The sequence below is a fragment of the Eretmochelys imbricata genome, chromosome 8 (assembly GCF_965152235.1).
Source record: "Eretmochelys imbricata isolate rEreImb1 chromosome 8, rEreImb1.hap1, whole genome shotgun sequence".
Taxonomy (NCBI): domain Eukaryota; kingdom Metazoa; phylum Chordata; order Testudines; family Cheloniidae; genus Eretmochelys; species Eretmochelys imbricata.
The window spans coordinates 98,424,827-98,440,658 of record NC_135579.1 but is presented as its reverse complement, the minus strand read 5'-3'; the positions used below and the strand labels follow the sequence as shown (position 1 = coordinate 98,440,658).

At 41.0% G+C, this 15,832-nt stretch overlaps 1 protein-coding gene across 1 annotated transcript in view; it reads right to left on the bottom strand.

Annotated features, from left to right (window-relative positions):
* Positions 1–1,820: 1,820 nt before the first annotated feature.
* The window catches only part of TTC39A (tetratricopeptide repeat domain 39A), a 48,242-nt gene continuing 34,230 nt past the window's right edge, over positions 1,821–15,832 (bottom strand). The window contains exons 11-16 of the mRNA XM_077823911.1: positions 15,598–15,689; positions 13,793–13,913; positions 11,311–11,422; positions 8,964–9,078; positions 6,241–6,357; positions 1,821–1,956 (exon numbers count right to left, since the gene is read on the bottom strand). Coding sequence (XP_077680037.1) covers positions 1,836–1,956; positions 6,241–6,357; positions 8,964–9,078; positions 11,311–11,422; positions 13,793–13,913; positions 15,598–15,689 — 678 coding nt within the window. The 3' untranslated portion in view covers positions 1,821–1,835. The remainder of the gene's footprint in view (positions 1,957–6,240; positions 6,358–8,963; positions 9,079–11,310; positions 11,423–13,792; positions 13,914–15,597; positions 15,690–15,832) is intronic.

Below are 15,832 nucleotides of genomic sequence, written 5' to 3'. Positions count from 1 at the left end.
TGTTCTCTGTGTATATAAATCTCCCCACTGTATTTTCCACTGCATGCATCCAATGAAGTGAGCTGTAGCTCACGAAATCCTATGCTCAAATAAATTGGTTAGTCTCTAAGGTGCCACAAGTACTCCTTTTCTTTTTCCGGATACAGACTAACATGGCTGCTACTCTGAAACCTCTCTAGAAAAGACATTCTTGCCTATGGTTTTAATAATGGAAGACTTTTGCAAAGGATTTCTTTGTATTTGTTTTTAAGGGTATGAGTTGAACATTCTTAACCAATCAGCATGGTGGAAAGGGATGGGTCTGTGCCCTGACCTATTAATTTGCATTGGGAAACAATTTCATTTCTTCTCTAGGGGAAGAAAAGGCAAATTATAAACTGCCTGATTTCCCTTCTCCTGCAGGGAAAAATCCTGCAGGAGGGGGTCAGAGAGGTAGGACCATTCTTCTTTGAGCTTCACTTTTATAGAGCTTCCTACAGAACGTCCTCTTTGGGGGGTGGCGGGGGGAGGAGCTGTGGAGTTCACAGGGCCTTCCATCAACGTGGAGCCTGGCATGCAAGAAGGGACTCCCTCACAGTGCAGGCAGGAGCCTGTCTGAAAAAATGGCTCTCTCTCCTCTTACTCCATACACTCTCTACTGAGAGCAGAGTTGCTGAAGGAGCCCAGAGGGTAGTAAATACAACTTAAAGCTGTGTTAACTCCAAACTGGACTTTTGTGCAGAAATCTAGCGTTCTACAGCAGACATTGCCAGTTTGAGGTGCTCTGAAATCTCTATAGAGCACCTTCCTCTCAGATTTGCATCTATGGAGAATGAAGGCAGAGGGGGGCAATGAGACTATTGATGCATTGCTCCCTCTTGTGGCAAGAAGGAGATCTACACACAGGAGTTGCTTCAGCCCAAACCTTTTACTATGGAAAACGTGTCTAAAGAATCTTTTTAAACATGAAAATGGCAGCTACATGAGCCATGATTTCCAGGAAAAGTTTACTATCAAATTAATTTTGTACACCTGAACAAATAGTGGAATAGTAGTGCATTTCTTAAATGGCCTTCAAGGACTTCTGCTTTACGTACAATATAAACTTCAAGTCACGTTTGTTCTGGTAAGCGCTGATGGGCTTGGTTCCCAAGACCCTCTGGTCATTTTTAATTTAGCCTAAGGAGGATAAATGATCCATTCTTCCACTGTATTCATCATTTGCTTTTTTCTAAAATCCTGGCTATACTGTAAATTATCCAGCCTCAAAACATGATAGAATACAGACTAAAAATTTTTTTAAGACATTTCCATAATCGAGAGAAACTTCTTAATGTCTTTACTAGCAAGTTTGTTTCAGCAGCTAGAATATTATTGAAGAGAAAACCTGATAAGAAGATCTTTGTACGAATAATGAAATGCCTGAGATTCAAAAGCTTCTGACTTAATCTGGAAGACTGAATTTTCTCTCACCCAAACTAAACTCAGAGATAGGAAAAAGTGTTTCTTTCATTCATAACCAGGTCGGATCAAAACCAATAAGCCTTCTTGTTTGGTTATCCCATTTCATAGCCTAGCAAATATGTAAATTTAATAATATACACAAATTAAAAATTAATTACAAAGATAAATTACAAGCCACATTTGGAAAAAGAAATACTTTGTAAAGGGGTTGGGGGGGGGGGCAGGGGAGAGAGAAGAGATTGTTTTGTTTTTTGCCAGACTGTCACCCTAGATTCAAAATCTTTTAGGTATCCCATGTAATATTTTACATGTTCTGGTCTCTCCCACTGATTTAACAGAGAAGGGCGATAATGTTTCAGAGTTTGCATACAAAGACACCAAAGAAGAAATGGTTAAGACACTGCTGAAGCTCCAGAATGTACTCCATTTTCTGAGACAGATTTGGCTTGGTGCAAGGCAGCTTGAATTCTGAAATGTGTTCTTGTTTCCATGGAGTAATTCTTGTAATTTTGTCTAAAACAAAAAACAGATCCATTCTGAGCATCATATCATGAAATATTTTCTTGTTATTTTTACTACACAAAACAATTGCAGACAGCAAAAAGCCTTTCTTCAGTCTCCTTTGTTGCGGTCTCTAAAATATAAGGCCATATGTACTTGGCAGAAAAATGCAGCTCTTTGTTCTTTTATTTGTAGTTCTAGTGTCTGGCACCTACCAGGGAAAATATAGCTTAATAAGAAACTGAATCTGTTCCACTCCTTGAGAATGCTGAGTCCATATTAAATATCCATGATGTCAACTTAATCTATTCCCAGAAATTAGATTTAATTTTTTTTTATCTGGTTGACTGAACTTTATGATTAGTCATCTTCATGGGATTCCCCCCACCTCACCCTTAATTTTAATAATAGTCAGTGTGGGGTGCGGACAGGTACTTAACCATTTTACTGCAGCCACGCGAGTCCAGGAACAACAGAATGTGAAAGTGAGTGCACTGTTCACAGGTAAGAGAGAAAGGATGAAAATTTGATTAAAAAATTCTTTTAGTTTTAAAAATGTAGCATAATGCAGGGACAGGACTTTTTTAAGTGCCTAAATTTTGACATGTAAACCATGGAAGGAGTGGTGATTGTGTGCACTTGTTTTCCATGCTACAGTTTCTTCTGGGCACTTCAAATTCTTATCTCCAACTTATTTGCTGAATTTACAAAATAATAATTTAGTAAACAAATAAAAGGCTACACAAGAGAGAGCTGAACCATCCAGAAGAAACAAACGGATGCTGGAGATCTCTCGGCATGGAAGCTACTCAGAGTAGAAACAACATATCATTCTCGGATACTAAACCACAAGAGCAAATCAAACCGTTGTACAATTGAAGTGCTACAAAGGTACATGGCCCCAGCCAAAGCACAGAAGGCAGAAAGCTGAAGACCAGTCCAACTATGTTATTACTTAATGACCTTTTAAAAAAAAAACACTTTGTAAAACATGCCGCAGAAAAGGTGAACCAAGATGAGGCTACAGTTGAACAGAAATGTTTTAAGACACACAAAAACGATAAAGGGAGCAAATCCAGCTCCCTGTCCCGAGACAAGCCTGTTGGCAGCAGCATCAGTGTAGTGTGTACAGGGTGATGAGCGGGCCAGCTGATCTGGGGCTAGGGGAAGAGGGTGAGAGGGGGAGTTGGGCTGGGATAGCCTTCATGGAGCAGCTCCACAGCATAGGGGAGAAAGGAAAGAAAGGATTCTAGCCTCCTCTGCATATGTCCTGTGCTGGCCTGGGGATTTGTCCCTACAGCATAATATTATGTTCTAAACAGTGAGGGCAACCTGAATTGAAGTTTTTCCATTTCCCCTGTCAGTTAAAGCCCAAAGACAGTGCCCACAGTGGTACAAAGCACAGATCCTCTTTTGTAGGTATTAACGTCTCTACTCTTACAGGAGAAACACAGAACTTATGTCCTGGCAGGTGTCAGACCATTTTAATTTATTTAAAGAGAGTTGTCATTTTTATACTACAGATGCATGTTAATTATTTAAAAACTCTTAAACAGTTTATTTTTAAAAGCATTTCAATTCAGCTTCATTCAGTCCTATCACTCATGGGAGTATGGGACCTAGAAATGGGCAGTTTCTATCAGAAAGCTCTGAACTCCAAACCTATCAATCACTCTGCTGCTTAGCTTAACAATGTAACAACTGACACAAGAGGCTGACAGAAGGAGGCTGCTGGAGGGTAGCTTGTGATAGTTTCTGTTTATGTTCTCTCTCTGACTTTGCTGATCTCCAGCTCCTAGTTTTTTACATTATCCAGATGTTCCAAATCTCATTTTCTCCTCAGTGGATTAAAAATATTGCTTGTAGCATATGCCAATATAAATGCAAGAACTTCTGTTTACATCCAAACCAACGATGTTTATAATTTCACCCCACTCACTATCCTACACCTAAGATACTCAAACCAGCAGTAGTATATATATGTAGGTCACACAGAAGTAAGCACCATGTGACAGACAGTATACGCTCCTCTCCACTCTTGGGATTTACAAACACGAGTCTGCATATCAGGAATTCGCTTTACACAACCAGTTCTCCCTCTAGTGGTTAAGGAAAAACTTGTAATTCTAACCTGGGCATTCAGAAAATCAACACATCTTCAGTGGTTAAATATTTACAGTGAATTGATCTTACCGTAATAATGATTTTCTCATTCCTAAAAGGTAACAGTGTCGTGAACTGATAAACAAAAGGTTTCAGAGTAGCAGGCGTGTTAGTCTGTATTTGCAAAAAGAAAAGGAGTACTTGTGGCACCTTAGAGACTAACCAATTTATTTGAGCATGAGCTTTCCAATGAAGTGAGATGTAGCCCATGAAAGCTTATGCTCAAATAAATTTGTTAGTCTCTAAGGTGCCACAAGTACTCCTTTTCTTTTTGATAAAGTTTTTTTTTTTTTTTTTACATGTAAGTACTGTATGTGAGACGGAGTTATTTTAGAAATCTTTGGGATAAAGGAGTTATTTTAGATAGCAGGTGATCAGCAGTTGGGGGATTTACTCAAGTATTATGGAGCAGCCATATCTGATCCAAAGTCAAGGTAGAAGCAAGCTTCCCATTGTAAGTGCCCATATCTGAGCAAAGCAGCATTGAAACTGAGCCCCTTGCAGGAATATGCTGCTCACCAAAGAGTCTAAGTTAAGAACTGTTTATCTCCCACTCCTGGCTGAAGCAAGCTATCCTTTGCTTATTGTTTTTTTGTTTGTTTGTTTGACCCAGCTGAAGAAAGCCCCAGAACTAACTCTTCATACATTAGGCCAAATCAGAACAATGTTCTGTGCTTCAAAAAGTGACAGGATTCAATATTTCTCTTTAAACTTGTTCTCCCCTTTGCCTACACAAAGAACAATGTCCTAAATAATTTGTAAACTTTTCTAAATATAAACTAAGCTGCTACTGATTCCAGGCTGTCCTGCCCTAGCTGCTGACTCCAGCCTAGAGGTGTGCGTTGGGGGAGCATGGACCCTGAAGTGGCAGAGCACTGCAGTAAGTGAGGAAGCATTAGACAGAGTGAGGAAGTGTCTGGATTCCTTAACTCTTCATTTCCAGACTATTTTTAAGTGCACAGTTTTTCAAAGGAAGTTGGGGAGGTCCTTTGGGGGGCTGCGAAGTGTTTTGATGGTGTTCACTTTCAACTAGCTTTGTGTGGAATGAAGTTTTTGTTATTCTAAATGTGTTATTTGAGAGACTATGTAGTCTGGGATCAGAGGCACTGGGGGGAGAAGTCAGGATCTCCTGTTTTTTAATCCTGGCTCCGTGTTCGCTTGGCCAGGCTACTTCCCCACTCATCCTCATCAGTAAAGTGGGATAACACCTACCTAACCCACAAGAGTATCTAGTGGATTACTTAGGAAATGTTTACACAGCATGGTCTATAGTGTACAATACTATTTTTTTCAGGAAGAAATTCTGGCCCAATATAAAGCTGAGAATGGTGCAGACACAGAATGGTAAGTCTGTTATGAGGCAAGTACACTATCAAGCCAAGATGTTCTTGATAAATCTAATTAATAAAAAATTAGTAATGTTCAACAGTAGTATGGCAAAGTGAATCGTTCCTGCTATTTTTCAGATACACTTAAAGTAATGCAAATGAAGAAGCTAAATACAACCTGAAAATCATTTTTACTACATGCACTTAAATGAAGTAGAAGAAAAGATCATTGCTGGCCAGCAATTTCAGTAATTGCATTTCTGACATACCACAGATTCTTGACTCCACCAAATGTATCCTCCATGCAAAGCTAAATAGCCTGAAGAGGCAGTTACTTTGTTATTTAGGAGTGATTTCTAGTGGGAAATCCTGATAGTCAAGTTAAAATCTTTAAGTATTGAATCAAATCAGTTTAAAGCAGGAGTTTTCCTGACAGTAAAATACATGGTTTGGTGCATTGAGGAACAGCATAGCCCAGTAAATAATACATCAGGGTTCTATTCCCAACTCTGTCCGCAACCTGCTGGGTGACCTTTGGGAAGTGACTTCACCTTTCTGTGCCTCAATGCCCACCCCAGCCTTTGTTTAAACCATAAGATCTTTCAGATGGGATGGTCTCTTACTGTGTGTTTGGACAGTGTCTACCACAACGGGGGTCCTGGTCGTGGTTGGTACTACCATAATACTAACAAAAAAAGTATCCACTGCATTAGTCAATGGTCTCTGCCTTGCCCCCTACGTTTCAGTAAAATGCCTTAATCAAATTGACCAGATAGAGACCTCAGCAGGCATTTGGTAGTCTTACTTTGCTCTTTCCAGTAACTTTACTCCTTCTTCTCTTCTACCATGGTCCATGTATAGTACAGCAAGTTCAAGCAGGGCATTTGGGATTAAATAATGGTCATACTTTATTTTCCTCTCACTGCAAGAGAAGGAGAAACAGTTACAAGGTTTTCATGCTGCAATTTTCTCTCATTCTAGCTACAAACAAATAGGAGCTCAGTTAGGGTTAGGAGGGGACAGTCCATCTCTTCAATGATGCTTACTCTTCAGGTAGTCTAACCTAGACTATCTCTAGGTTATTCAGTAAGTGCTCTATACATTTGTATGACAATACATGACCATCTTTTGCAGCTTGTTATTTACCGTGTTTACAAGTTTAAGGGGGATGGAGGATGGCGGAGGCAATAACAAAAGGTAGCAGTGCTCCAAGCACCACCCGCTTGCATTGCCAAAATGAGATGCCATTCACTGTAGATCGTGCAGTTATTTCAGATAGGATTGTTCTGCAAACTGATTCTTTGAGCTTAGCTCCCATTTGATTGGGCTTCAGTATACACACAGGCTCTGATAGGTTCCTTGGGCTTGGCTACTTTATGAGTGGGCGGGGGAAACTGTAAGTGATACTAGCTTCTAAATGTCACCAACTTGTGGCACCAAAGTGAGAAGTTACTCAGAGTAAGGCTACGTCTACTCTCGCACTTTTGACAGTATAACTTACGTCATTCAGGAGTGCGAAAAACACCCCTTTAAGCACATAAGTGACACCGACAGAAGCATGGGTGTGGACAGCACTATGTCGGCAGGAGACGCTCTCCCACCGACGTAGCTAATGCTGCTTGTTGGAGGTGGTTTAATTATGTCAGTGGAGGAGCTCTCTCCCACTGGGATACAGCAGCTACAGGAGTAATCTTAGAGTGGCAGAGCTGCATCAATACAGCTGTGCCGCTGTAAACTCACTAGTGTAGACATGGCCTAAATTGTGGAGTCTGTGACTCTCCCTCCTCTCTTACATGAGGAATGAAATAGTTAACAATGTTGGTATTAAATCAGCATCACTGGGCATCTGAGTTAATAAAATGAATGGAGCAGTTCACACTTCTCCAAGATACTTCTCCAGCTCTCTGCAGACTCCCTTTAGACTCGTCTTCACTGAGAAAAAAAAGCTGCATTCTTAACTCAAGTTAGCTAACTCAAGGTAAAATCCTAGTGAAGACAAGGCAGTTTGTAGGTTTTTCACATGGCGTTAACAGGTTGCGTTAAACCCTACCAGGGAGCCTAACCTTTAACTCAACCTGCTAACATGTGAAAACTACAAACTGCCTTGTCTTCACTAGGATTTTATCATGCGTTAGCTATGACATAGTAGAACACAATCTTCCCCCTCCCCCAGTGAAGATTATTAAACTTGGGTTTAGAATTTAACTATTTTTATAAAGGCAAAAGGCATGCATTTCTTTTGTTTGGAAGGTACACAATGGGTCAGTGCTCTATGAAAACAAAAACAAAACTCACTTCTGAATATGTAAAGCCAAATTTTTAGGCCCTATGTATGTTAAGAAAATGTGCACCATTGTAATTAGGTCAACATAGCCACTTCGGTATGTTACCAGGTTAAGCTGTGCCAGGGCAGCATGCAAGCATCTATACCAATGTAACTAAATTAATATCGTTCCATCAGTGCTAATGTCCTTAATGTAAATGGGGCCTTAGTGAACAGAGAAGCAATTTGAGGGTGTAATTTAATTACCCGGGAAAGCTTCACTTAGTATCTAATTCATAATGAGGTTTTTCTACCCAATTTTACGGTGCCTTGACTGAGGAATATTGAGATTAAAGTCCCAATCCTGAAACCTTTTCCATGGACGTAGCTGTCTCCAGCTACGCAGAGCTTCCATCGGGTGTGGGATATCGGCACACAGAACAAATTCCAGGATTGGGATGTAACAGAGCAACAGCCAGCCTAGGAATCATTTTGGTTCTAAAGTTACATACACTCAAAAATAAAGGTTTCTAATAGAAGAGTTAAGAGAATCTTAACTATAACATCACAAATACTTTAGAATGGTACAATTAATGCCGGTTCTCCTCAAATGTTCTTTTAAAATTCCTCTCACAGAAACCCCCAAACAGTCCTAGGTCTTACTCAGCTGAATTAAAATACAGTTCTCCTTTGACAAATGAATAAAAATGGGGCTGTGTGTGTGTGGGGGGGGGAGCAGCACATTTACTGCATTTCAATGCTTCTGTATCAAACATGCTCTTTTACACGTAAGTTTTTTCTAACTTCCAGCTTTTCAAATTCAACCTGTGCTCGTCAAGTTAAGCTGGGTTCTTTTCATACATCATCCACCAATCCTGTGCAGACCAAAAAGTATGCCCTGTGCAACACCTGCGCATCCTCATCTCCTTCAATAGGTTTCTTGTCATTTTAATTCAGGGAACAATTCTGTTGATAGTACACAAGAAATAACAGAATCCAGCTCGCACTCTTAGTTGTGTTGACTCTGCAGAGCTAGCAGAAGTAGAAAGAAGTATGTCCCTAAAGAAGTATGTCACTTTGGTCCCTAAAGTCAGCAGATATAACTCTCTGTATACACATGGATTGTAGATTTGCTGAGTAAAATGGTGCCACTGTTACACAGATATTTTAGAGAGAAGCTCTACTTAAAGGACTTGACTGCTTGACAGTGCTACTTACACTCAGCATTTCTTGAGTTCTCCTGTGTGTTAAATATGGAAACTTACTTTAAATGGATGTAAGTGAAATGATCTTCTGCCTCAGAAATCTTGCCCAAGTGCTTCAGACATAAACCCTTTAACAGCTTTACCAAACATTGGTCATCTGCTAGTAATTCTGTAGCTGCAAGATAAAGTAACGGTTTTATCAGTTTTGCATTTTGAAATAACTTGGTCCCTTAAAAAAAAAAAATTAAAAATAGCTGTTCCAAAAATACTTAGCGGGCACATTTTCAGAACCTCTTTGCAACAGTTAAGATTTTCATAGCATTGTTTTTTTATTTGTATGGCACTAGTGCCCCATTCAGACTGGCTGGATTCTATACACTCCCTGTGAGATAGCTGCTGCCCTTTGGCGCTTATGGTCTAAGGCCCTGATCTGCCATCAGAGATGCATTAGAACCTTTGCATCCTCATGGACATTCCTGGCATGTACGCTATCCATTATTTCAACGCAGGCACGAGGGTCTGCATACATGACCTAATAGGGGCCTTGCTTAAGAGAAGATGCACAAGTAGCTGTTTAAAAAGCAAAGTTGCTTCCCCTGGGGAAAGGAGGACGGGATCACCTTGTTCCAGGCTAGCTATGTGCACAGTTACATGGGTTAGAGCCTGCACCATTTTTTTTTCTTCCAGTAAGATAAATCAAATGTATATCAGAACTCCCCACTGGCCATCTGTTCTGTGAACACATTTACATGTCTGCACTTTTTAAAACTTATAATGTATCCTGCCATTGCTATGCCCGTTGTAGAGACTAGTCAATAAGGGCCCAATCCTGGAAATACTTCTGCACGTGAGAATTTTATTCTCATGAATACTTCTACTAACTTCAACAGACTTCTTACAGCATCTAACATCAGTCACATCCATGTTTGCTGGATTAGGCCTTTATAGTGTTAGAGCCTTGCCCCAGGGATTTCAGTCTAACTTGGTCTCCTTCCGTAAATTGCTATTTAAATGGACATTGTCAACTCGAAAAATCACACTTTTGTAAAACATATTACGGCTAATTGTAACTCCTAAAGGAATTAGAGAGAAAAAAATCTGCTTTTAGGATAGACTTTTCATTTAAACTATACAGCACTTTTCAGCCAGTGTCCTCAAGACACTTTACAATCATCGATGAGCCTCCGCAAACTGCACGGACATATGAATGCTTTGCAAACTGGTACATGCTGACCCATGACAAAGTAGCAGAGTGGGTGACTGAAACAGCAAAACCCCTTTTCCGACCATTCCATCAGACTCCCTTCCCTTCAGCTAAAAGGTCCCCCCCCACCCACCCTTTTTCCAGAGTTAACAAGGGGACAAACTTGCCTGATGTGTCAAGCAACTCATATGCCTCTGAGACTGACTTAAAAGTTCCGTTTTCAATGTTTCAGGCTGAATTACTAGTTTTGCTACATGTTCACTGAAGGACACAAGCCACCAGCTGATGACAATGTCATTCTGTGACCAAATGAGCTGGGAAGATACCTCTCAGGTCTCTGGGCCTAGGGTGATACTAATGATGAGCATTACTAAGTAGCTGAATGACACCTGCTGGACAACCAAGAACAACATTAACAGCATTCTTCAGAGAATTTAACTTGCCCGCTGGCTGGAGAATAGTAGTATAGTGGGAATTGCAGAAGAGCAGCTATGCAGGCCAGGGGAACCCCTGCTGGATTGGGGAGACCAAAAAATAAAGGATGGAGAGAAAAAACAGCAATTCTATTCTGCCATGCCTGTCTAGTTAACACACTGAAACCGGGCATGGTATAAGAGTCTGGCCTAATTTTGTACCATTCCCTTCTTCTGCTCCAGTTTTTTGTACAGTTCATTTAAGTGCAAGTGTTTTATAGCAAATAGTTAACACAGAGATATCAGTCAACCCTCCAGCTTGTGTGGTTAGTAGATGATAGTGCTTTCTATAAATCAGCTTGGCGCTTGTCTCCTCCACTGTGTTCTTTAGAACTGAAATAAGACAGTACCTGCATGTAGCGAAGCATGTGCAGTTCGTGGCCTGTCACCCATAGTGTAATTGAAGTCAATGCAAATGATAAATTTGACCCTTACATTTAAATATGTACTTTGTAAAAGAAATGGTCTTTCAATACATATTTGTGGACAGTTCCTAAGACGCATCCTGTAAGTGACAAGTCTCTTATGCCATATTACAAGTTAATGCATTAGTAGAGAAATGTTATTCCTATTTGTATTAACAACACATGGTGACATAATCCAGCTCACTCTTGTGACTGTATTAACTTGTTTTACTATCTGGAAAACTTTTTTTATTCACAGACAACCAGACTATCTTCAAGTACATATACTACTGTAAAGCACCTGCTTAAATCAGATCAGTGCTTACCTGGGCTTCTTTCTAGTGCTGCTTCTGCCTCAGTTAATGTCTGCAACATGCCTTCTGTTAAATCAGGACGTTTTCCAATCACAGCATAGCCATTCCAGATATACATCATTTCCTAGGGGTGGCCAGGACACGTTTAATTAATGTGGAGATGGAGAGATGTAGGTAGCTAATTATTTAGATTATTTCAGCAAGGGCAGAAGTTATGAATTCCTTCCTAGGTACGGATACTGCTGTTATGGCCTCACTGTAACTCATTGTTGAAAGCAAGGACGTCTAAGTCCTCTTAGCAAAAATAACGAGGAGTCCTCATTGTTTTTGCTGATACAAACTAACACGGCTACCACTCTGAAGTCCTATTAAGGCATCTAGTCCACCCCTTCCCTTTGCCAATACAGATCACTTGAGTAGAACACCAACTCTGTAATATAGGAGGCAGCTGTGAAGCTGAGAGAGAGACTGGAGGACTGGATGGCTCAGTATATCATTGTCTACTAAATGATATAAGGTTTTTAGAATAAATTCTATAGAGCCAGCCCTATTGGTTTCATCCCTATTCATTCTGTAGGGCTTTTCCATGGGGGCAGTTCACTGGCCTACAGGAAATGAGCCTAAGCTCTATTCTAAATGCTAATGAGAAGTACCTATCACGACAAGCACCATCATACCTGGGACTTTTAGAAGAAGAGTTAAAGACAGAATTATTACGGAGACTTCTTAAAACCTTTCTTTACCTGTTCCTAAAAGGTCTATTTTGTAACTTAAATGTTTCTTATTTCTAAATTCCTGTACGCATTAATTTTATTCTAGGGCTGACGAGTAGCGCCGCGTGCAAAGGCACGGTTGCTATAGCTGGGCTGTTTTTTAGTGGTTGAGACAACAGTGCTGTGCTTATTTATCTCTAGTGAAGACTCAGTTGCTTGAGTGGTTATAAAAATACCCCAAACTGCATTTTTCCATAGTTTAAATAAAAACTTCCTGGGCTAAATCTGTGAGTTAGGACCTGATTCCAATAAGCAAGTTCCTTCCCACCCAAAGGAAAAGTCCTAGAAAGTATAGCCATTCCGTTAAGATTCTGTTATAAATTGCTTGTTACCTGAACCCCAATTCCATCAATCCCCTAGTCTTTAACTATTAGAGAGTGACACCTGGTGCCTTGAAAGTGCAATTACAGCAAATGGAAACAGAATACTTAGCATGAAGACTTGCTAGAGAAACCTGATGCACCAACCATCACATAAGACCAGCCCTAGTGAAACTCAGGGTATTTCTGGCTTCCAATGGCTTATGGAAACCTATTGGATGGGGATGCAAAGTAATTTTCATCAGAGATGACCCCATTATTGGCCTCCACCTAAATCCTTGGATCTTGTTGAAACTGGTCCTTAAAGGATTATGCATGCTGAGTTGATGTACAGTTGCAACAGAGACTGAATTTTGAAACAAACCATGCTATCACACTTTACAGCCAGTGGACTGAGAGAAGAGTACTAGCTATAAATATACACTCTGTCAGGTCAGGCACTCATGAGTGAAGGGACAAACTGTAAGAGGAGATGTACTGACTCACCAAAAAGAGCATAATGATCCTTTGAGTTGTCTTTAAGATACATACTAGCCAAGACTCTTAAAGGAAGGGCCTGACCTGACAGACAGCATACATCTAGACAAAACACCTGAATTGGTTAGAAAATTATCCAGTTGTGAATATCGGTGGCACGCTCAAAAATGATGAACCCAAAGTTAAGGCTCTGATGTAAACCACACTTAGCAAACCTACAGAACCCAGATCCTCTGCTATTCTCTCACCATTCTCCAGGGATGGGCTTTCACATGAGTGCAGAGGTGGCCCTCTCCTAATGCGCTCCACCAATGGGACTTCAGAGCAGTTATTCTTATTTGGCCCTGGGGGATCAGCCAGTACTCTAGGGATGGATGTCCCGCACACACAGCAGTTGTCTAGTCCAGCTTCAAAGAAGTGGCTGAATTTTGTCCTCCTAGCCATTACGTACCCTAGAGCATAGCTACTAATCTTTCAAACGGAGCTTCAACGTTCATGTTGGCGAGACTCAAAAGTATCTAGTTTCACCAGTTTTTGCCTGTTTCCTGCCTAATGTTCTCCCCAGCTGTACCTGGAATGCTTCCTTCTGCTGGCCCACTGGATGAGACTTTGAAACATGGGCACCAAAAGCAAAGTCTACCGGAGCATGAACACTGAAAAGCTGTGGAGTGTGTTGTAGTCTAAAAAGTGAAATAGTGAGTTGCACATGCAGCATATTCAGGTGTGACACATCTGGCTTCATTTCCCAGAGTGTAGCACATGCCCCAGTTTTACACCATTCCTCGCATTTGCGAGATTAGGTCCTGGGAACATTTCAGGCTCTTGGAGGGGGGTTCAACATATACCATTCTAAGTATCTAATTTTTGTCTCTATATTGTGAATTACTGAAAAATATAGAGGGAATAGTCATCTTTCCAGCTTACCAAAGCAGGCACAGGCAAAGGAACAGGGTTTGAGGGAAGGTATCGCCGAGATTTCCGAATGGCAAACTTCTCTGTAGGCAGTGACTTTCCTGCAATTTTCAATTTCAGACTGGGCACAGTCCTGGAAGAGTAAAAAAGGTTAAAGTCATTTTTGGTCCTCTGAATATCTGGAAAAACCCACACAAACCAAAACCAAAACAAAATAAATTTCAAAGACCGATTCATTGAGAGGTATTGACTTATAAAGACCAAACAAAATAATCTCCTGAGGAATATCACATCCAGTGAAATCTTTCTTGTAATGAACTTTGAAACTACTCAGGGTATCCGTATTTTCTCAATGTTCAAACTGCAATCTGGGTAAGAGGAAATCTGCAGTAACTAATTTATGTTTTTCTGGACCTGTGAAGGGTATCCATCCTACAGAAGGCCTGAAGGGGTTAAGATGGCTAGGTGGGCCAATTCTGTTGCACCTGGAGGACCACCCGGGGGGCAGGGATTAATTAGATGAGAGTCAGCTGGAGGGGAACAGGAGTGGCTGTATAAAGCCCAGGATGGAGAGGAGAAAGCAGCTACAGGGAAGTAGTCTGCAGTGACCCCCTGGGTGAAGGGAGGCTTGTTTGGGACTATGGAGTGTAGTCTACAGTTATTCCCTGGGAGGAGGGAGTTTAGGCTGGCAAACCTGAGGCAGTGGGGAGGGGAGAGACAGAAAGATAGGAAAAGCTCAGGGGAAAAGCAGCAAGGTATAGGATACTGCAGACTTTGGCTGCAGATCAGAGGGTCACTGAGCTGGAACCCAGAATAGAAGGTAAGCTGGGTTCCTCTACCAGCCACTGGGGAAGTTTCACAAACCAGAAGAAAGCAGACTGCCTGGGAACGTTTGCCCTGAAAGACTTCAGTGCCCGGGAAGGGGAGGACCATAGCGAGCTGGCTGGAGGGCCAAGTCACAAAGAGGAAGTTGGAGCAAGAGGGGTCTCCGTGAGAGTGATCACCAAAGAAGGTTGTAGCACCTGGAAGGAGGTAATCCTCAGAGCAGCCAGGAGGCAGCGCCCCTAGCAGTGAGTGGACCCATGATGACCACATAAAGCTTTTTATACAGTAAGTGGTACAGATCATCTCTTAGAATAAAGCTGTTTTAAAAATAAAACTACATTTTATAAGAGGATTTTACTGTAACTAGTTGATTAAACTGATGTGGCAGTCAGGAATTTTTTGAGCATAAACATCAGACCCAAATTCAAGTTACAGTTCCAATCATGGGCATACACACCCCCTGGCTCACCCTCTTGGGCCTTCCATAGTTCTACCAGATGCCAAGCCCCAAGCTCACAGTTGTATTGAGGCTGTCTCCAACAGCCTTTTATCAGGACACATCTTGTAGTGAAATCTGTACAAGGCTTTCAGAAAACTCATGACAACTTTAACTACCGGGAACACTAGAAAAAAACATGGAAAATGTTGCATGCAATAGCAGCAGCCACTTGTAGCAATGATGAAATAGAAAGTGATATTAATTCAAAGCATTTCTGGGCCAATGGGAAGTTGAAATATACTCAAGGGCTGTTGAAAGCTTTCCAACAATGTTAGTATAGTTAATGGGGAATTATTTTGAGGATCTGACACTGTATTTTATTTTCTCTCTCTCTCTCTCTCTCACATCCCCCCCCGCCCCGCATCTTATTAACCCTACAGAATCAGTAAATTTTCCTCTCCACTCCCAAAACCTGATTTACATTCATTGTTGCAAGTCACTTGAAAAGGTAAGGAATGGAATAGTGTCCTAGTTGGGACTTACTAAATCTTACCTAAACAGTTCAACTTCATTATCCCCAAAGGGTCTGTGATCATCTGGTCCAAACATACTGAGATAGGCAGCTTTCATGTAAATATAGGTTACCTACAGTGAAGAGCAAATGCTATCAACATCATCTGTACAGTAGATTGTATTCACAGCAGCACTGATTTAAAAGCCAACATGATGGTACTGTTAAGGAGGGAAACCTCTGTTGCTTTTCCTTGTAAACTCAATATTACAAAACA